Below are 22,189 nucleotides of genomic sequence, written 5' to 3'. Positions count from 1 at the left end.
CAAAGGATGAGGCTGCTGCTGCTTCAGCGGCAGATTCAATTGTGATCCCTTCAGCCTGAGGAGCTCCTGGGCTTCAACGACTTCACATGCTGCTGCCGAGAGCCACCGACCGCTGCATCCTGGCGCCTCGTCTTCCGCGCGCAGGCACGCATTCGCGCCAGCTGGGTGACGCAGGTGTCGCCAATGCAGTGCATTGGGCGTCACGTTCGCGGCTGCGGGCCTGCTCCTCGGGCTTTACACACGCGCGGCGAGAGAAAACCGCGCACACGCAAGCGGGGATTACCTTAGCAACGTGGAGGCAAGACAGGGCGCACTGCTGACCAACGGTGGCCGCTACGGAGATGCCACGGGCGCCGCATTGTCGATCGGCAAGAAACTTCTGAAGGGCGGGATCGAGGGAACGCCATCAGCCCGTGGCACTTTACGCGGGAGTGTTGCACAGGAGAAAATAAATGCAGAGATTTGTAAAAATAATGGATATAAATTGTATTCCCGCATGGCTTCCACAGATTTACGAAACCATCCAAACACTCGTAGTTGGTCTGCATAGATAGCTTAGTTTGAAGCATTGGTATGATTTGAATGCTCAACCGAAATAGTCGATGTGCCTTTTACAGCGAATTACACAGTGAAGAAATCAGAGATGCAACTTACCGTCAAGCGGACCTCACCAATCAAAACAAAACGAGTGCATGCTGACGGAGGCAAATCTGTAGCGGTAGCACAGCGAGTCGTTGATTTTTCTAGACTCGCGCAGAGTACACAGTGTTGGTGGGATTTTCCAACGAAGATGTTTTCGTTTAAACTGGGGATACCGGAAGCCGACAGAGAACGACACTCGCATGAAATGAGCGAAAAGGGTCAATGAACTTAATGCCTGCGTTCAGGGCAGGGTTTACCGAATCGCCCAGAAATACATCAACGTCCAACTCATCGAAGCCATTCTCGACGTAGATACAATATACAGATATCAAAAGCAACCCGATAATAGAAGCAAGAGACGCTCTTGTCTACGGTCAGGCCTTTTGTACGTGTAAAAGGATCACAAACAGTCATAAAGCCTGCAAGAGCGATCCAGCGCATCAGAGCGATCGTGGTGGATACGATATCAACTGTGTGGAAGACAAAAATGCAACCGCAGCCATACCGGTATAATACTCAAGACGCGCCAATCGACACAGTTCATTATTCAAATGAGGTGCTCCGCCCGGGTAACCGCACGATGAAAACTGGCAACAATGATGCGAGTGCTTCCTGCATGATAATGCATCACTTTTGCAGGTTAGTACTATCGCTGAATAGTTGTAATGGTTTGCAACCATACTACACGTATCTTAGTAAAATAAGATCAAGACCCATCTCATTAGGTCTCCATTGAAAAGGATCTTTGCCAAATTGACTGGCAATGGATGCAATGCAGACCATCTCGACGATAGCATAGCGGAGTGTGCCATGGAACATGGCTGTAGAGAAATTCCTTTCTCTGAAGCGACGGATACATCCGCCGCGTCTTGGTCCACAATTTCATGGTTTTCTGCTGAAAATGAGAGCTATACAGTCCCGCAACTGCAGCGGCTACATGCACACGTTGGTCACCGCACGGCTAACCGCGATGTCCGTTTGGACAACCACGGTGCCTCTGTATGTGATATGACGTCATGGATAAACCGTTGGTGGTAAGGTGCCTCAATCAAATGCGCTGTTGTGCTCTCGTGTCGACACCGTTTAGTTTAGCATCGAGCACAGTTCGGTGACGGGTAGACAATCTACATGCTCAATGCATCAAACTAACATATTTGGCATCGATTATTGGCACGTGTAACGACTGTTAAGCGGCCGTCTATTTGACTCCTATGTTTTCTATAGACGCCTTAACAGCAGTTCTAAAAAATCTGCCTGTCTTCCTCGAAGATTTTTTTCACTTCGGTCTTTTCCTTCGGTCTTGCACGTGGTGGGTGTACCATATCCGCTACAGTGGATCCTCTCTGAGGTCTTGTTCGGTCGATCTGGGTCTTCACGCCAAGGCGAGTACTCCTGGCTCTGGCACGGTAGGCATCCGTATCCGCTAAGAAAGGGTTAACCCTCTCGGACACAGCTTTTGCTGAGGTCCTTCTGCTGTCAATAAGCGGGCCGTCATGTCAAGAGGTTCGTATATGCACTCTGGGGAGGGGAAATCGTGAGCATAGAGGGGTCCATCTCCTCTGTGCGTGGTGCTTGAACGAGAACGCGAGGGGCTCACAGGCCCGAGGCGCCTTGGTGTGTGAGATCTTGAACACGTGGGGGGGGGGGGGGGGGGGGGGGGTGCTTCGGTGTTTGAGTCGCGTAAGCGCGATGGTTCACCATGTCAGCGCGCCGTGGTAGGTGCTTGTCTTGAGCGCTCCGAGGGTTACCAGGCCCTCGGTGCGCCGAGGCGATGTAATCTTATTTGGGCACTAAGGTCCGTTGCGCCTTGGTGTTGGTCTCGACTTGAGCGCTCGCAGGGGTCACCAAGCCACGCGCCTTGCAGCTTATGGATCGCTTGGTGGCATTCGCGAGGTGGCGGCCGTCACCCTCTGGCGTACGGAGAACAGCTCCTCTTTCCAGCCTCGGCCCTACACGGGGGGGTCGCGTTCGAGAGAGAGAAGCCACTTGTGCCAAATGGCGCGAATTGCGAACTAAGGATGGTAACAAGAACACAACTACAGTAAAAACTTGTAATGTATTCACTACATGTAGGTCATTACGCAAAATGTATGAAACACGCAATAGTGTAAATTGAAAACGATGGAGACGTCACGAAGGCCTGCTTACTCCTGCTGGAAGTTGGCCACAGCTTGGGACACAGCGAAGTCACCCGAGTGGCTGATGGACACGCTCAGCTTCGACAACCCGAGGCGGTTGAACACCTGCAACGGGTAGCCCGACAACAGCACGGATGGCGCGCCCGACGCCGTCATGAAGATCTCGATCTCGCGCAGCGGAGCGCCGGCACCCTTCCAGAGGTTCGGCTCCGATGGAGACGAGCTCGAGATGGCCTTGATCACGGCCTCCTTGGCTGCCCAGCGACCCGCAAAGCTCGCGGCCGGGTGCGGCGCGCTGTAGCAGTACGCCATCTCCTGGTCCGTGAAGTTGCGGCGGATGAAGTCCTCTCGGCCGTTCAGGTTCTCGAACGTGGCCACAGGCTCCACGTCCACGCCCATGCCCATGTTCTTCGACAGGCCCAGGTCGGTCGCCGCTTGGTTGATGGCAGTCAACAGCGTCGACGACGAGTCAGCCGAGTGCGTCTCCGAGGTCTTCTTCGTGGACGCCGCATCCGCAGCAGCCTTCGCCTTCTTCGCACGCTTCTCAGCGCGCAGGCGGCGGTTCTCGTTCGCAGTGAGCGAGTCTGCGCCGCCAAAACGCCACGTCTTGGACGTCGCGTCGTACTCGGCACGGGCCGTCGGGTCCAGGTACACGTTGCTCTCCTGGGCCGACGAGTACGGTGCCTCGTTCTTCACCTGGATGTGCGACTGCTTGCCGGTGATCACGCTCTGAGTGTGCGTGTTCATCTTGATCAAACGCTGCTCGCGGCGAGCAGAGTAGTGCTGGAACTCCCCAGCAGGCAGCGTAGACAGCAGGCAGTCCGGGTGCACCAGCAGCACTTCACCACCGGCCTGGCCGAAGCCGAAACTCTTCATCACCACAGCCTTGATGCCCACGGTCTGGAAGCTACGGTTCGGGTACACCAGGTGGTCGTACTTGCGCAGCGTCTCGCACGTGTTGTCCAGCTGACGGTTGCCCGGGATCAAGCCCGAGTTCAGCACCTGCAGCAAGCCATTCAACATCCAAGCAGCAGCAGCACCCTTCGGGTGACCCGTCAGGTTCTTCTGGCAAATCACTGGAAGCGGGTTGCCCGGGGAACGGCCGAGGTGAGCCATCTGCTTGTGGGTCACCTCGCTCTCGTTCTTGTCGTTGGCCTTGGTACCTGTACCGTGGAAGCTAGCAGCCCCCAAATCGTCAATGTCCAGATTCCACACACTCAGCGCGCCACGAATCGGTGCGATGTCCGTACGGCCGTGGAAGAAGTTGTCGCCCCACATAGACTGCGCAGACTGAACCTTGCGCACCTTCATTTCATCCAGGAATGCCACACGAGACTCGTCTCCGTTAATCAAAGCAATCTCGCGAGCATACCACTTCTCAATGCTTTCCAGCTCGTCGTCGAACTGACGGCGACGGTACTCCACGTCCAGCAGCGGAGAAGGCTTGGAGTTGTCCGACGAAGCTTCGCGTGCCGTAGTCAGAATACCCTGACCAGGAGCCGGCACGGATCGGCCGTTCTTATCGGTCGCCGTGTTGGTAAGCGCCACGATACCATAGATTGGCAGACCCATTTCCAACGCTAGCTGGGCATCCATCAGCAGCTGAATACCAGCACCGTGACTCTCCATGAATCCACCACGCGTAGTGGTACACGGACGACACATTTCCTTCGGCTCGCGGCCCATGCCAGTCTCCTTCACTGAGTCACTCGTCGCCTTCATCTGCGCAAATTCAAACGCACCCTCCTCACCGAAGTCATCATAGCCGCCGACGATGCAGATGCGCGCCTTACCGCTTTTAATGGTCTCCGCTCCAATGTCCACAGACTCGGCAGCCGTAGCGCAAGCGCCAACGGGGGTCTTGATCGGACCAGACGAACTCAGCAACAGCATGTTCACCCAAGCAGGAGGCGTGTTGATGAAGCATTCCTGCAAGGCATCGCTCGGTGCAGGTTTTCCGAGAAGGCGGTCCTTGTAAATTTGGGTGAAGGCACGCATACCTCCCATACCACCTCCAGACGTGTTACCAACCTCCGACACGTGCACGTACTGGTAGAACTCGTACGGGTCAGTCACACCGGCCGCGACGAACGCGTCCATCGTAGACGCCAATACATACAGTGTGATAGGGTCAACAGCGTCCGCCAGGTCCTTCGACAGACCAAGGCGCTCGGCGCTCCAGCCCGTCGGAATCTGACCAGCGACGAAGCGGTCGAAGTTGAGAGCGCGAGGAATGTTCAGGACAGAGCCCTTGCGCAGACGGATCATCCACGCCCCCGACGCGTTCTGGAACACGTCCACATTCTCCTTGCCCAGCTCCTTGCGGAACTGCAGAGCCTCCTCGCGGTCAGCCACCTCAATCGGGGACATCTTCTTGTCGATGGCCACTTGGTGCAGCACCATCTTGTTCTTCGGGTCGTAGCCGTCGAACAGCTCCGGCTCCACAATGCGGATGCCAGAGTGCTCCAGGATGTCCTCTTCGTAGCGGGGCTTCACCTGGTGGTCCGCCACGATCTCTTTCGTCTTCGCGTCCACCCAGTTACCCTTGTCGAACACGATGCGGCCCGTCAGCCACGCTAGCTCGATGCAGCCTTCCAGCGAGAACTCGCCGTACGACTCCATCTCCCAGCGCGTGCGCGAGTTACCCCACGGGCTCACCTCGCCGAAACCGGTCACAACAACAACCTGGCGCAGGTCCAGCATGCCACGCAGCATCACCTGCTTTGCAGAAGTAGACAGCTCGGACACGGCCGATAGCTTCGGGAACGAGTTGCAGTAGTAGCTCGACATGTTCGCACGAGGAGCGAACTTCTTCGAGCTGGAAGCAGCTGACTGCTTCTTCGACGGCAGAGCCAGAATCTTCTTGTCGTTCTCCAGAGCGGCATGGATAGATGCCTGCAGCTTCGCCTTCTTCATGATGTCGGCACGAATGACATCTACCTGGTCCTTCAGGTCACTCACCTGAGCCATACCACCCGTGAGGTCTGCGAAGATAGGCGACTCCGCAGCACGATCCACAATGCTCGGATGCATCAGGGCACTCAAGTTGAAACCCATTTCCGTAGTGCTGAACGTGCGCATTCCCATCTTCTCCACGCCAGCAGCAACCACATTGTTACCCGACATGAGGCCAGTGCCACGGGTCCAACCGATAATGGCACCAACGATCGAAAGCTGGTCGTCCCAGCCTTCCGAGTACCACTTGCCCATGAGACTCTCCACGCCCAGCTTCGACTCAGCGTACAGACCATCACCACCGAAGTTACCATGGTTCGGCGACATGGGAAGGATCACGAGCGCAGGGCGAGTGGTGATGTCACGAGCCTTCTTTGCAGTAACAACCTCGCCTAGCAAGCGCATGGTGTTCGTCAGCATGATGCGGTGCGCCAACTCCGAACGCGAGTCGATGTCCGTGATCGTGCGACCAACCTCCGACAAGGCCGCGAACGGAATCACAAAGTCCAAGTCCAACTTGTGCACATTGTAAATGTGTGCCACCAGCTTCTCCACATCCATCTTCGACGCCTGGTTGAACGGAAGCACGATGAGACGGCTTCCACGGCTACCGTGCTGCTCGTAGATCTCGCGGAACAGGGTAGTCGTCTTCATGCTGAAGCTGCTAGTCGTCACGAACACAGTAGCACCACCCTCCAGGAGCGCCTTCACGATTTCGGCACCAATGGAGTTCTTGCCGCAACCAGTCAGCAGCGCCACCTTGCCCGCAAACGAGATACCAGTCGACGCCATCTCACGCATGCAAGACAACAGTACGCAGGTCGACTCGACATCGTACAGACGGATTGTCGGGTCTACGTCCGACGGCTTGCGGACGTGCACATGCGGCAGCACAATCTTCTTCAAGTTCTCGTTCAGACCATAGCGCAATGAGGACGAGCGAGCAACCAACGACTTCGCGGATTCACGCTTAGCACGCTTCCGCAGCGAGTCACGCAGCGCATTGAGCTTTGCACCTTCGGCAGGGGCCACCTTCTTCGTCTTCGCAGACTGCTTGCCAGTCACACCAGAAGCAGACTCCTCGTCATCAAACTCCTCATCATCGTCACTGTCAGGCTCATCGCTGCTCATGCTGCCATTGTCGTTGAGAGTCGACTCAAATCCAACAGCACTGGTCATACCAGCTGTCACATCGGAGCCAGCGACCTTGCCGGTCTCATTTGCATCATTGTACTCCAAACCGCGTGCAACCTCGTCAACGTAGTTAATGGAATCGGTAACTCCCTCGCGAAGGACTTCATCGTACTCCAGCTCTCCGTTCTCCAGAATGTGGAGCTGCGGCTGGGTCGGCTTGAAAATCTGCATGTTTACGGGGTTCGTGTTCAGCCACTCCTCCATTTGCTCAACCAGAAGCTGAACGGCTTGAGCCAGTTCAGGGCTACTCTCTTTCTCGGCACGAGACACGAAGAATCGTGTACATTGCAGAAGCTCCGGCGTAGCACGATTGCACAAGTACGGCTTGAACCACTCGAGAGGCGGAAGTGCTGACTCGTCCGTAATCGTCTCCACGTTCTTGTTGATAAAACGAGTCATTGCCTCGAAATGGGTGTTCAGGCCTTCGTTCACAGCCAACTTAGAGCTTGGTGTCAATCCCTTGGCTGCTGCCGCAGTGCGATAGTACAGCTCCATCGCGTCCTGCACCGCCCAGTTCCAGTAGCTGTCGTACTGGCGCTCCTTCTTCGCGTCGAACTTACCAGCAATGCCAGAGCCGTAGAACTCGCCGTGCTCCGCAACCCAATGCGACACCGACGACTCCAGGTCTTCGCGCATGTCCACCTCCGTCTCAATTTTCCGGTGCCAATCCAGTTGGTCATCACCCAGATACGAGCTCAGCGCGTCGATCTGGTCCGCGATCATGGACTTCAGGCGTTTCTCGAAGTCGCTCGGCAGCGAGCTCGACTGCATCGCCTGCTGGCCCATCGCCGGACCGGCCATCATGCCTCCCAGCTTCGACAAGTAAGGAATGTCGATGCCAGTATACTTGGCGTAGTCGTCCACAACGCCATCCAGCCACTTCTTCGCCGTACCATCATCCGTAAGACGCTGCTTCGGGTTCTGGGTCAAACCGTGCAACAGCACACTTTCGATACGGCCGCTCGGTAGGCAGCGCTCGCTAGACAAGTATTCCTTGATGGCCGACAAACCGAAACCACCGGGCATCTTGCTTGCCAGCATCTTCGCGATCAGAGCACTGGTTACCTTGCCCGGGGAAGCGTAGTCGGGGAACTTGCCCGCCAGCTCCGCCAGCTTCATCTCCGCTGCATCGTCAGGGCCCGAGCCGAACTCCTTCTCCAGGTCACCAACGATCTCGTTCTGCACAGCCGACTTGCCGGCAGACAGCTCCTTGATGGTGGCCGTCTCCGGGATCTCGCTGAAGTCCTTGCCGAACTTCGCCGCAAGCATCACCAGCAGAGCGTGCTTCGGTTCAACGGACTTGTCACTCACCGTGGGGATCGACACCGGGGCCGGGTTGAACGACATCCCAACAGCGCCAGGCGTGGCAGACATCGTCGGGCGGGCGAGAGAGACGCCAGCAAACGACTCGTAGCCGCTCACGCTGTCGTCCAGCCACTTGCGTGCATCCGCATCACTCTTGAAACGAGTCTGCGGGGCGAGGAGCAGAGATTGAGCCAGGACACTCTCCATGCGACCAGCACCGAGGCCCTTTTCCGTGCCCAGGTACTCCTTGATGCTCGACATCGTGAAGCCGCCAGGCATCTTACTCGCTACCACCTTGTTGATCAGGCCATTTGTCACCTTGCCCAGCGCGTTGTAACCGGAGAACTTGGACGCAAGCTCCTTCAGAGGAACTTCGCCAGCGCCCTCGGGGACACCACCACCGAACTCCTTCTCAAGGTCACCAAGAATCTCGTTCTGCACGGCAGACTTGCCGGCACAAAGAGTCTTGACGTCCGTGTCCTCCTTGATCTCGCCAAGCTCCTTGTTAAGCCGCACAGCCAGAAGCACACGAAGCACGTGCAAAGCGGCAACCGGTGCATCTGCAGCAGCCGGAGCAGCGGCCACCGGAGCTGGAGCAGGCACCTGCTGGACAGGGGCAGCAACAACCGGGGCCGGAGTGGCAGGGGTCACTGCCTCCTCTGTCGGAGCAGATTCAGCAACCGCCTTCGCAGCGGCAGCCGCGGTCTCAGCAGCAGCCTCGGCAGCCAAACCACGAGCGTACTCAGAGGCAGAGATGTTCGACGTCTCCTCCTCGAAGTGCACAACCTCGCGGTCACGCTGGTACCACAGGATCTCACGCGGCACATCAGGGAAGTCGCCAACCTGCAGAGTGCGCAGCGCCATGTTTGTCAGCGTCGCGGCAGGACCAATCTCCACGAAGCGACGAACACCACCCTCCGAGAACAGAAGCGCCTGCGTCTTGATCCACTGGACAGGAGAAGCAAACTGGTACGCCAGAAGCTCCACCACAAGCAGGTGCGCGAGCTGAGCCTTCGTCGTCAGCTTCCACTGCATTGGGTCAAGAACCTCCGCGAGGTACGGACTCTTGGTAGCCTCGTAAACCTCCTCGAAGTACGAGCGTTCCAGCGAGAACGGAGTGGCCACCAAGTTCGGAATGTAGCGGTTCACCAGAAGCGGCAGCTGGCGCTCCAGCACCTGCGGGTCGAACTTGGTACGCAGCAGCGCACGGAACGACGGCACACCACCAAGCAGCTCGCGCGAGTGGAAAGGCACATCAATGCCAACCAGCGGGATCGTCGCCAGGCCTCTTGCCAGGGTGAACGGACGACCGCTCTGCTCACACTTCTCCTTGCGGGAACGGGCTTGCTCCAGTGACTCCGCAATGACCTTCTCCACGTCCTCAGCGGCGGTCGATTTCATCGTCTTGAAAGCGGACAGCGCAAGCGACAGCGTCTCCAAGTTCACGTTTTCACCAGCAACGACATACTGGCGCTGCTGAATGTTGAAGTTCACCACTTGCAGAAGCTTGCCTGACGCAGCCTCCACGCCGTCCACGATTTTGTACATGACCTCTTCCGTGAAGTGGGGGCCGACACGAGTGGGGTTCGTAGCGACCATACCGTAGTCAGAGCGGCCCTCAGCATCGCGCTTCACGGCTTTTTGCATTATCAAACCGCGAAGGAACACAACTTCGACAACATCCTCTACCGCCAAAGCACCAGCAAAAGAGCTCAAGCCAGCATACTCGCCAAGTGAATGTCCGGCAAAGTGAGTATCATCCGGAATCAACTGGGCGGCCTCGATTTCAGAGAACATGGCCTTTTCCAGCAGCACCAGTGCAGGTTGACTGAACTGGGTAGCGAACAGCAAACCCTCCGGTGCAGAGAAACTAAAGCTTTGCGTCCGAGCGTTAATCTCGGGCAACAAGGGTGCGATTTCGCCAGTCACTGGGTCCTCACATGTCAAGCTCATGTACTTCTCACGAATCTTACGGCCCTTCTTACCACCAAAGTGGACCGTAATCGAATTGGGGTTCTTGCGCACCATATCAAGAATCGAGAAACCAAACGTCTTCCGCAAGTGGGTATCACCACGGTTCCAAATCTCACGGGCGACTGAGGACTCCTGGTAGCGGTCCATACCCATACCAACTGCAGCAGAGCCCTGGCCGGTGAACACGAACGCCATCGGCGCTTGCTTCACGACAGCACGAGCGCTCACAACGCGCTCACCGGAGCCGTTCACAACCTCCACCGACAAAACCTTCTTGCCGTTGTCGAGACCGATGTGGCGTGCCTGCATGAACAGCTTGTCACCCGGGTACACCATGCCGTCGAAGTTCACATCGTAGTCCACCACGTTGCTGTCAACGCCTAGACCAAAGCTCTGAATGACCAGGTCGCGGACCTTGGTCGCAGTCCACAGACCGTGCATGATCGGCTTGCCCTTGGGAAGGTGGCCCAGAATGGCTGCGTACTTGGAGCGATGGATCGGGTTCAAATCACGAGAAGCCACCGCATACGCCAGGGCGTTGGTCGGTACACTGATCTCCAGCGGCTTATCCAGCATGTGGGAACCACCGTTCGCGAACATACCGCCGGACTTGGCATCTTCCGGCTGCACCTGGCGCAAGAACGCCACAACAGGACTCTCGTTCACGTCGTGACTCTTGAACACCACCGTGCCGATCTCTACCTTCGAGCCCGCCTCCTCACGGAGCAGTGTGCCTGACACCTCAACAGAGCTCAACGAGCCGATCGACGCATACTGCTTCTTCGTCGTCAGCTGGAATGCCAGGTGATCGCCAACGTTCACCGAGGCCTCAGCAGCAACCTCCAGCCACCCCTTTGCCTTGAGAATCTCCACATCTTCCTGGCGACTAGGCACAAACTCCTCTGTCGACTTGTCAATCGAGAAAGTCGACTCAAAGTCATCGAAAGAACCGCGGATGAGGAACTCGCTGTGTAGCTCCACGAGAGGCTCCAGCACCTCCACCATATGCTTGTCCACCGTCTTGCGCGAAATAATGGCAACACCGTGCACGATCTTGCCGCTGTCGATAATGCGCAGACTTCCAACGTTCGACGTGCTCACGATGTCATCACCAGGCAGGAACGTAGCGGAAGCCTTGCGCGACGACAGAAGCTTGTACGAGTGCTTCAGGTGCACCAGGTCCAGCAGGTTGCCCTTCACCTCCTTCGTGAACACCGACTGGATCAGTGGGCGCCACGACACGATCGTCGAGAAGTCAGCAGGAGCGCCGACCTCCTCGTCACTAAGACCCAGCGCAGCGCGGTATGCCACGATGTCCTCCTTCGTAATGGAGAAATCGGCCGTGAAAGGGGACAAAACGCTCTCCGCGCATGCGGCATCGCACGACTCCTCCTCCTTGCCCTCAATCGCCACCCAGAAGCGCGCGTAGAACGCCTTCACCTTGTCGATGAAGCCGCTGCCTTCAGCGTGGATCGAGCTCGACAGCTCGGGGTGGTGCTGGAACGTCATCTCCAGCGCCACGACACCAGCCGACAGTCCGGTCACGGCCGGACGAACCTCGTTCACAACGACCGCAATGCCCGCGCTCTTCTTCGTGATCTCGATCACAGGTCCCGAAATGTCGATGGAGCTGTCGAACACACGAATGCCAGCGGCGTCGATCACGTACTTCTGGCCCACCTGGGGAACGAGAAGCTGACGGACCGGGTTCGCAAGCCACTTCTTCTCCTCGACGACATACGTCGACGAGATGAGCGCGTTCAGCCAGTCCTTGTCGTTTACCGACGAAGCCAAAGCAGCAAGCCATTCGCCCGCAGAGGGAAGGGCGCTCTCCTCAGTAGGGATCGACACTTCCACGCTGTCCTCAGCCTCCGTCACTTCGAAGCCGGCAATGTCCACTGTCTTCTTGACAGGCGGAGCCGCCACAGCAACGATCGCACCGCTTTCCTTCACAACGTTGGCGAAGCCGTTGGCAATGCCGTCAAGGATATCCGCAACAGGCTCGTCCACCACCGTGCTGTAGCGAACAGCCACGGGCCCCTGGAGAACGAACACGCGCTGCGCATCGCGCGCCGGAACCGCGTCCAAATCCTCCGAGTACCACAGCGAGTCCTTCTTGAACCACGTCTTGAACTCGGTGTCGATCACAGGCACAAAGTTTACCGGCTTGCCACCCGTGCGGCAGAGGTCCAGGAAAAAGTCACAGTCGGGGACGGATAGCAGCGTCGACACCGTCTGAGGGTACTTTGCAATAAAAGCACTCACCGTACTCCTCGGGTTCGCCTTCAGCTCCGACTGGTCAAACAGATCGCCAGAGCTGTCGCGGCGGAAGCGCTCCTCCGTGCGCGTGAGGAACTTGCTCACACGCGAGAAGAACGTGTCGTGCACCCAGCGCTGCGGTTTGCCTTCGATCTCCACGTACGTCAAATCGATCATACGCGTCAGCACGTCTCCGTACGACATCTCCTCCAAGTCAGCCGAGACGCTCTCGCCCGTCTCGACATTGCGCTTGCAGCCGAAGTACGGCTTCTGGTAGTCCGCGTTCAGACGCGCAATGATGTCCTTCTTGTTGAGACGAAGCGCCAGCTCCACCTGTTCGCGCGGGATGGAGAAGTACTTGTCATCAAACTCCTTCCACAGCAGAGCACAGCGGTTGGCCACAACGTGAATGGGCTCGCCCAGCTCCGACGTCACCGTGATCACGCCGCCCACAGCACCCGTGTAACTCGTTTCCCACTCCAGCTCCGACTCGATACCGGGGGTGTCCACAAGCAGCTTCTTCACTTCCGGCGCCGTCGCAGCCTCCTTCGCAACCATCACGCGAGAGCCCAGCAGGATACCATCCGCAGGCATCTTGTGCAGGTGCCCACGGGCCAAGCTCCACTCGCCCGTGATGTACTGCTTCGAGTCTTCCCAGTTGCCGAAACCAGAGCCGACAACCAGCAACACGTTTGGCACGCGCCGAATGTCCGCGTACGTATCCTCCATCGGCTGGTGGAAGTCTTCGAAGCTGTGGTGGCCACCGGCGCGACCGCCAGTCCACTGCAGCATCACATCCATCGTTGGCATCGCCGCTGCAATCTCCAGCACCGCATTGATACCGTCCACCGAACCGGGCTTAAAGCACACCACATTGATGCCCACGGCCTTCAGCTGCGACATCATTTCAAGCGCACGCTCCTTCGTTGGGATACCGGCACCAATCGTAATGCTCTCGATAGGCACACCGCTACTACGCATGCGGAGCACCATCGGAAATTGGAAGCCCCACTGCTTCGCGTTCAGGTACAGCATATTGATCGCAATGCCGAGGCCAGGCTTGATCTTCGACACGAGTTCATTCACCGCATCCTCGAAGATGTTAGGACGCGACAAGCCACCCGCAGCAAGCTCGCCGTGGAAGCCAGCGTTCTGGATAGCCGCCACGAGGTCGATGCCCTCCAAACTGGTGGTCGGTGTCATGCCTGCGACCATAACCGGCGGCTTGTTCAGCACGCGCGTGAATCTGTTGCACAGCTTGCCCGACTCCGTCACCTGCGGGCCGAACTTCTTCGCCCACGTCGCCTCAGCCGAGGTGAACGTCGAAGCAGCATCAATGAACTGCTGCAGGCCGACCAGAGGAGCGTACCTCGTCGTTGTGTTCATGATCGGGTGCTTGGCAGTAGCGATCACCACCTTGATGCCCAAGCCTTCGGCGGCCTTGTCGCTCAGCTTCGCCACGCCGAGGTCCGGACCAAACTCAAGGATGTGGGTCGCGTTCGAGTGGTGCTCTGCGATCTTTGCCCACGTCGCAGTCCAGTCCACGAGCTGCAGCAGCTGCATGTTAATAAGTTCATCGATCACGTCGTCCACCGTCTGCAGGTTGGTGGCCTCCGCGTTCGTAGCGTACACGGGCACCTGCAGTTGGCTGCCCTTGATTTCGCACTGGACGCGCTGCACGTCCCGCACCAGCTTTGGCTTGGCCTCACTCAGCAGCGGTGTATGGAAGGGTGCCGAAAGCGGAAGGAACGAGAGCGAACCCGTGGGTTTCCGCTGCGAGTGCGGGATGCGCGTTTGCGTGGCGTCGGGCTTAGCGAACAGGCCCTCGAGCGCCTGCTTCAGCAGCGTCAGCGTCGCGGGGAAACCCGTCACGTTCATCATGTCTGGCGCATTGATTAGAGAGAGTTGGAGGTCAGGTGACTTTGTCCGGCGCTTGGCAACTTCGATGGCCTTGACGACGTGCTCCTTCTTGAGCCCCCGCACAGCCAGCATGGGGCCGGCGTTCCCAATCTTCTTACCATCTTGCTTGTATTGGGTCAGAAGCTCCTGGTACGTCTCCTGCGCACGCAGTCCCTGCCAGAACATGTAGCGCAGCACGAAGACGCCGACGTCGACGAACTCCTGGGCCGTCTTGGCGACCGAGAAGATGACGGCGCTCACCACGCCCTGGCTGTGGCCAATGGCCGTGGCGGAGCTCTTGACCACGCTCTCGTGGCTCACGCCCGTGGTCTCGAGGAAGTTGAGGTAGTTGGCACATTGCGTGAGCACCAGCAGCGGCATACTGAAGTAGACGCGGTCCAGCGCCAGCTTTGCGGGGGCGTCGCCGACCTCGAGGCTCTGCAGCCAACTGTGCACGTCGATGACCGTCTCAAAGGCGACGGAGCACTTGGCCTCATTCGTGCTGGACTCCTCCAGCAACGCCTGGGCCGCGCTGTCGATGAACGCGCGCGTGGTGCTTGTCTCGGACGCGGCGTAGAGCCGCTGCAACTCGGTCCAGTAGGAGATACCCTGGCCACCGAACTCGGGGATGAATTTGAACTTGCCAGTGTCCATTGCGCCTGCCAGCGCGGACACCGACGTCGTCGTCTCCTCCGTCGTGGTGGTCGTGGTTGTGGTCGTGGTCACGACCGTCTCCGTGTTCTCGCCCGCCGTCGTAGTGGTGGTGGTTGTGTGGATTTCCTCGCTCATGATAGTGGTGGTGATTGGCTTTCGTGTAGTAGTGGAAGCGCAAGCAGGGAGAGAGAGATGGCTGCGTCTGGAGGCCCTTCTTCGCCTTCTTCCTTTGTTGTCGTTTCCTGCGCGTGCGAGTGCGGACGAGTGAGCTGCGAAAGGGAAATGCTCCAGTGGGGAGGGCTGCAGCGCGAGCCGTCTGGGCCTGTCGATTCCCTCTCGCACCGACTATGGATTCCCCGATACGCAGTCACCAGGTAGAGGACCATCACTCTTGCAGACGTTCGCGATCTGCTGACGCGCAACCGAGGTGGCGCATCATTACTGGTAGGCTTGAGCACTTTCATGATTAAATACCCCGTAGTATGCGAATGTACGGAACTGCCTCATTAGACCGGACTAACCTCCTGTATCCGATTCCCATGCGAAATCGGATCGCAGCAGATGCACTGATTTGCAAGGGGTAGGGGACGTGACGCACTTTGGCTTTGGCCGCCTCGGCCGTTGACGTCACAACAGCGCTTTATATCGGCGCGCTCGGCTCACCAGCCGGAGCTCCGCTGCAGCTTCTTCAACCGAAAGCGCTGCTAACTAGAACGCCCACCGCACTGCCTGCGACCTCTATGCCGGGGCTGGAGCGATTTAGTATGCGCGCCGCGCCGAGTCCAAGAAGCGGGGCTGAGCAGCAGGATGCCGCCTCGAGTACCGAAGCGCTGACTGCCCGCCGGTAGCTTCTGAAGTTTTGCGCGGGCGTGGGACAATCTAATTGGAGTAGCCGGGCCGCAAGTGCGTCACTCGCGGCGCCGCGTGACAGCAGATACCTGGGCCCGCGAGCTCCGCAGACGCGAATTCTGGGGGTGCTTCGGCGGACACCGTAGCGATTTGCCTGCCAAAGAGAGACGCGGCTGCCCGGGACCGTACCAGCGTTTCAATACGGTCAAATAAATACCTGCGCATGCACGTTCGTCGGCGTGGGCTGAAGCGCAACACACGCACAGGTGAGACCTTGATGTCCACGTCACCTCCCTTCCTCCCGTGCGTGCGTGCCGCAGAGGAGCTAGCTTCGACATCGTTCCGCGGATCTGGCGGCGGTGGCTGCCAAGTGCCAACTCATCGCGTATACCTCGTCACGTGAGCGCAGATGATTGCCCGTCAGCTCCGAAAGCACCACCGAACAGCCCCGGACGCTCGGCGTCTTTGCCGCTGCCGTGCCAGCTATCCATGTATCGATACAGCCCAACGGTGCGGACCCTCCTCCTCCTTGGTGCTTCCGTGGCTGGGTTCTGCACGCCAATCAATCGAGTCCGCGCCGACGCCAACACGGCGCCACCATGCGGTCAAGCGCGTCGATATAGCGGAGACACTTCGTCAGTTATCAGATGGGTACGCTAATCAGCGACGTCAGCGATTGTTGCGCGAATGTGTGTCGACGACGGCGCGTCGATACGAGCGACCTCCAAAGTTGAAGCTCGGAACGGTCACTGAACTGACTCCCTCATTTCCATCAATAGTGACCGAGGGGAGGCAAAAAAACTGTCGTCAGCCGCAGCAGCAAGCCATGGAGAAGGACGAGCTGCTCAAGGGGCTGTCGCTCCACGAGAAGCTGGCCTACTTCTACTGCTCGTACGTGCACGAGGACGAGGTGGACCCGGAGGTAGACGGCGATGCCGTGCGGCGCTGGGAGAAGATCATGGCGTCGCGCCGCAAGTCCCGCGAGCGCGTGTGCATCCTGCTGAACCAGATGGAGAACACGTCGGCGGCCAACGTGCGGACGCTGGACAAGAGCTACCGTGCCAAGCGCGAGCTGTTGCTGATTGCAGAGGGCACGATACGCACGGCGGCGAGCAACGGTGTCTCCGCGTCGGGTCGCGGGGACGTCCTGGCCCAGGTGGAGATCGCGCGAGCCAACAACGAGCTGTTGCAGGAGAGCGGCGCGCTCACGGTATTCACGGAGCGTCTGCAGTGCTCGATCCACGCGTTCCGCGGCCTCAACTTCCAGCACTTGGACTTGGACCAGGTGGACGCCCTCATCAACGACTTGCAGCAGGACATGGTGCTCGTATACCTGATGATCGTCTTCAACGCGCACAAGAAGAACGCCGTGTTCGACCGGCAGCTCATGATGATCGGCATCATGGACCCGTCGTACTCGCTGGTGTCCATTCTGGACTGTGTTAGTCAGCTGAATGTGCTGCCTGGCTTTCCGATCAAGAGACTGCTGCTACTTTTCTACGAGTGGTTCTCTGCTGTCATGGGCAGTTTCGACGAACTCAATGCGCTAAGGCAGCTGCGTCGTGAGCGCAGCGACATCGACCAGTCCATTTTGAAGGACGACGCAGAGGGCGTGTTGCACTGTAAGACCTTTAAGCCATACTATGACACGATTCAACTGGACACACAAGACCCGTACTACCTGCAGAAAAAGAAGTTCGCCAAAAAGCGTGAAGCGATCCATAACAAGTACCTGCACAAGGCCAACTACGAGCTGAAGTGCCAGCAGTCTAGTGAGGCAGATCTTGCGACGAGGCCACTCGACACATTGGATGATGAGTGGGAAGAGCGCGTGGAGACGCTGTACCAGCTTTTCTTGCCCTGCATGCGCGATTACACTACGTTCCTGGGAAACCTTGTGACTCTATCTTGTGGCAGCGCACTGAATGCCCGCGACAAAAAGACTTTCTATTCTCGCCGACCGTCGGGAGCTGACCAGTATGGTGTGACGGATTTCTCTGCGCCTGGCGGCGAGAATACGAACGACAATCAGTTTTGGAAATGGATCCTCCGCGAGAAGGCAATTGTGCTCGACGTATCAAATCTTATCACCTTGCTGATCTACAAGCACTTCCGTGCAAGCCATGCTTGCAAGGCGGAGTACTTTATGCAGTTTTTCTTGGAGGCCAACGTGCTGGCGACACTGACCAAGTTCATGAACAAGGATATTGGCACGTACCTTCAGGTATCACGTCAAGACTCGGATGAGCCCAAGACGGGCTTCTATGCGCTTGAAAAGGAGCTCGACAAGCGTACCATTCGCTTTGAGGAGGATATGAACGAGTACTCTATCCAGTCTACTCGGACAATCACGAGCATATTACGAATTCTGCAGAAATTGACAAAGAGGAAACCCAACATTATCAAGAATGCTCTTTGTCGAGGGCAGACCATCGTCTGGCTTAAGGTATGCTGGCGTTGCTCTCCATCACCCTTACCTTCATTCGCACCATTTGCTTACTTACGTTTATGCGAACAGCGTGTTGTAGCCTTGCAGATCCCCTTGCCGCGCTTGTACGCGTTGAAGTTAGTCAAGTCACAAGCAAAATATCTAGGCCATCAGGTTCGTTCTCTCGCATTGATCTGGATTAGTGATGTATGGGCATGTCGCTGACTGCTTCGTGTGCAGTGGGTCAAGAAATACACGTGCTTCAGCATGCTCACGGAGGTGTATCTGTACGTGCGACCCGAGCTAGACGACGGCTGGTTGCACTACGAAGATGACGACTTAAACAAACCTCCATCGCAAGATTCCGTGGAGAGGATTATTTTCGGAGAGATGCAAGCATACCATCACAAGCATTACTTCGATTCCCCATTTGGAGGAGGCAAGCCGCTTCCGGGTGGGGCTTCGTTGATCTGCGAAGACCGCAAGGAGCTCGGCTCGGACTTATTCGTGGTGGATGGTGGTCGCTTGGCGAAGATGTACGGCGGCATCAAGCTGGACCCAGTCAACTTTTGCAAACAGTACGAGAAGTGGCTCGACGCCGAGAACCTCACACACGACCCGAAGGCAGAAGCGGCTCCTCTTCCTATTTCGTTTGAGTGAGACTTTGACTACAGTAGATGGTGTGGCGCCAATGCATGTTCAAATGAAGGCGTCCACAAAATTAAATGGAGACCGGTCTTTTACTCATCGAATCCCATTTATTCTGTTTTCCCTCTTGCATATGAATACTACTAACGTTACTAAAGGTCTTGAGTGGCGATACAAGTGCCCGAACTTGCTCGCTGATTAAGCTGCGCGTTGAGTCGAAGAGATCTTGTAGACGAGCATCATGGTAGAGTACTTCGCGCGCCGAAAGCTGTCGAACTGGTAGTGGTGCTCTTCGCAATTCTTCAGCATGTTTGTGCGGTAGTCGAGGAACGGGCAAGACATCTCCACCTCTTTCACCCGGTTGGTGTTGCTGCATGCCTCGATAAAGTTAGGCGGCGAGACTTCAGATATCGGTTCCGCAGCAGCAGCAGCAGCAGCTGGGTTAGCTGCTGCTGCTGCACCATGGCACTTGGCACAGTAGTATGCGTCAAGAGCCTCTACATCGGTCACTCGCCAGTAAGCAGCATTAACTATCAGCTGCTTGCAGGCGGCGCACATGGGTTGCAAGGCAATCACAAACTGCGATTCACGTGCCGACTTCACCGATTCGCTGACTCGCTTGCGGAACTTTGCACTGCACGCGCTCGCAGTGTTAGCTTCTTTTCTTCCTCTCTTTGGGGGCGATGCGGCAACTCGTTCGGCTTCGCTGGGCCAGTAGTCGCCGTCGAAATATGGAGGAAGCTGTGAATCAAGAGCGCCTTCCAATTGCTCGAACTCGCGAGCGTACAAATCGTCGCAAGCAAACACGACGCCCAGCTCCTTGGCCTTTTTGGCCATGCTCGAATACCACTGAAGAAGGCGCTCTTTGCCAGGGTTCTTTTGAAAAGAAGGATGACACCAATAAATAAAATCGCCACCGCGCGTGGTTGGACAGGCCCAAATATGCGCGTATTCGTACCCGTTGGCTTTGCAGGAAGCCAAGTACGAGATGAGGATTTGGTGGAACAAGCTGGTGCGCACGTGGCGTGGGCGCATGTACACCAGACTATCGAGGTACGCAATGTACGTCCGGTTGCGGTTGGCAGGCAACTGACAGTATTTATCATACTCCTGAACATACCTGTGTAACAATAACAAATTCGAGTTACGTGATCGAAGCCACTACAAATGAATAAGTGCCAGGCACTTACATAGAAAAGATGCAGACTTCAACGCCGTTAATCATTTGAAAGACGAAGATGACTTTCGATGTGTAGTCGACGGCTTGCGGATACTGCATGAGAAACATAAGTACAAAAAGTTAACGCTGATCACGTCGCCGAGCCCTCTCAACAGCACAACAGCACGGGAGCTTACCTCTTGCGATTCTGATCGAAAATGTTCGCGCACTACCGAGCTGACGTGGCAAGAGATCTTGATGGAAGACACCACTTTCACAACAATGGATTGCGCTGCGTCATGTTCACCGAGTTTCGCCAAGTGCTGCAGTATCCACTTCTGCATAAACCGCGACAAATCACACGACTGCAGATCTTGGCTTTTCACGAAGCCTGACGTGGTGCTCGCGTCGACGGCATCTAAATCTACTTGCGTCAAATAGTTGAACACCTTTTCTTCGATCTCCTCGCCAAACCCGAGAGCTCGAGTAAAATCTTTCGTGTACGGCCTGCGCTTCAGCGCGGGGCTGTGCGACCGGACAAAATCTGTCTCCACTTTCACTGGGAAATCCTCGACGGACGTTTCGATAGGAGACATACCGAGCTCTTCATCCTTCTGTTCCGCGTCAAGCTCTTTCACTCGGCACAACGGACAGGTGTATAGCACTTCTTCCTCTTCATCGGCGTTTTCGCACGCGTTGAACAACGCACAAATTTGATGTACCCAGCCGTTGCACTGGTCGCACTGCACCCACGGCTCCGTCAACTCATCCAGAAACTTTGCCTTTAGTAGACCAAGCTTCGATATGGTGTATTCCGTCGCAGCAGGCATCGTGTGGTCGGTGGAACAAGGAGCTGCCTTCAACGTTAGCGTTTTGGGAAGAGAGGCGTAGCACTTGGAGCACCAATGGTATTGCCCATCCCGCGTCTTGTAGTATACTGCATGCCGTTTAATGCGCTGGCGACACGCGCCTGAGCACATGACGAACGGCGGCTCAAAATTGATGCACTTTTCGTTGCAGATGCCGCACACATTGTCCAAGCAAAACGGGCACGAGTGCTCGTCACGACGCTTGGCCATAGCTTCCGCCTTGCCCTTGTATTTCGCATAGTCTGCCTCGAACTCCTTCAGCAGCATCGCCGCGGCTTCGTGCACCACGTGTCCAGGCGGATTGAAGAGACACGCGTTGCTGAACACAAGGCGTATGTCGTCCGCGCACTCGTCGGCCGTGGCGTACTCCAAGTTGAGGCACTTGTTCTTCACGAGCGCCAGGTCCATCGGGTGCTTTACCACCTCCAAGTAGTGCGGGATGTTCCACACCACCGGGTCCACCCGCACGTTGAAGAAGCCGTGGTTGGCCTTGTGGAACATGAGCTTGGACACGACAGCCAGCAGCGGCCGCAGGAACAGCTCGCGCCGCACGTCGCGCAGGTGTTGGCGGATCTGTTCGGCTGACGCGGCGTTCAGCGGCGACAGCGCCGCACTTCGACTGCTGCTGCGCACGGCGGGGCGGCGTTGTCGTCGGATCACAGCCACGTCAGCGTCGGCCTCTGCTTCTTCGCTAGTCGTGACCGCCGCATCTTCCTCGTCCCCGTCGCGCTTGAGTTTCTTGTCGCATGGATCGGCACGCGGCGCGTCCTCGCCCAGCGCGCGCTTCAGGCCGTGCGGAGACACCGTGGCGTCGGCGAGAGCGGCGATGCCGCTCGGCTCGCGCTGCTCAGCGGCTGATGGCGGCAAAGTTCGTGTGTCGTTCAAACCCATGCGGGCCGCGTCGGAATGTTGGTTTTGACTTATCGTTTGTATGTCGCGGCCGGTTTCGCGGGCTTTCCAACTCACCTGCGGCAACGGGTCGGCATCCAAATGTGAGGCATCGGATGGCTCGGGAAAACGCAGACATACAAGCGTCAAGTCTATTAAGTAACCGATTCTCGAAGAAGGATCTCTGCGCTACGATTGGTCAGAAAGCGGCAAGCGAACGAAACTGACTGCTGTACCGTTTTTCGGGTACATACTTGTGTTGGCAGGCTCCGATTGGCCAGGCGATGATAATATTCTGACAGAGCACTCTGCTGAGTAAGGCCCAAGT

General features: G+C 57.1%; 3 protein-coding genes across 3 annotated transcripts; 1 reads left to right on the top strand and 2 right to left on the bottom strand.

Moving 5' to 3' along the window:
* Nucleotides 1-2,786: 2,786 nt before the first annotated feature.
* On the bottom strand, nucleotides 2,787-15,020 carry KRP23_7647 (Fatty acid synthase subunit alpha; the record flags this gene model as incomplete). Its single annotated transcript, XM_067892989.1, has 1 exon — nucleotides 2,787-15,020. One exon carries the CDS (start codon nucleotides 15,018-15,020, stop codon nucleotides 2,787-2,789), a length of 12,234 nt encoding a protein of 4,077 aa, XP_067744815.1.
* Nucleotides 15,021-16,695: 1,675 nt separating this feature from the next.
* On the top strand, nucleotides 16,696-18,957 carry KRP23_7646 (Striatin-interacting protein 1; the record flags this gene model as incomplete). The annotated part of the gene is made up of 3 exons (XM_067892988.1): nucleotides 16,696-18,315; nucleotides 18,388-18,471; nucleotides 18,538-18,957. 3 exons carry the CDS (start codon nucleotides 16,696-16,698, stop codon nucleotides 18,955-18,957), a joined length of 2,124 nt encoding a protein of 707 aa, XP_067744814.1.
* A 186-nt stretch (nucleotides 18,958-19,143) lies between these two features.
* KRP23_7645 (Histone acetyltransferase HAC1) lies at nucleotides 19,144-21,864 on the bottom strand (the record flags this gene model as incomplete). The annotated part of the gene is made up of 3 exons (XM_067892987.1): nucleotides 19,144-20,065; nucleotides 20,136-20,218; nucleotides 20,302-21,864. 3 exons carry the CDS (start codon nucleotides 21,862-21,864, stop codon nucleotides 19,144-19,146), a joined length of 2,568 nt encoding a protein of 855 aa, XP_067744813.1.
* Between the last annotated feature and the right edge of the window lie 325 nt (nucleotides 21,865-22,189).

The sequence above is a fragment of the Phytophthora ramorum genome (assembly GCF_020800215.1).
Source record: "Phytophthora ramorum isolate Pr-102 chromosome Unknown Phyram_PR-102_s0006, whole genome shotgun sequence".
Classification (NCBI taxonomy): Eukaryota; Oomycota; class Peronosporomycetes; order Peronosporales; family Peronosporaceae; genus Phytophthora; species Phytophthora ramorum.
This window is presented reverse-complemented; position numbering and strand designations above follow the sequence as displayed.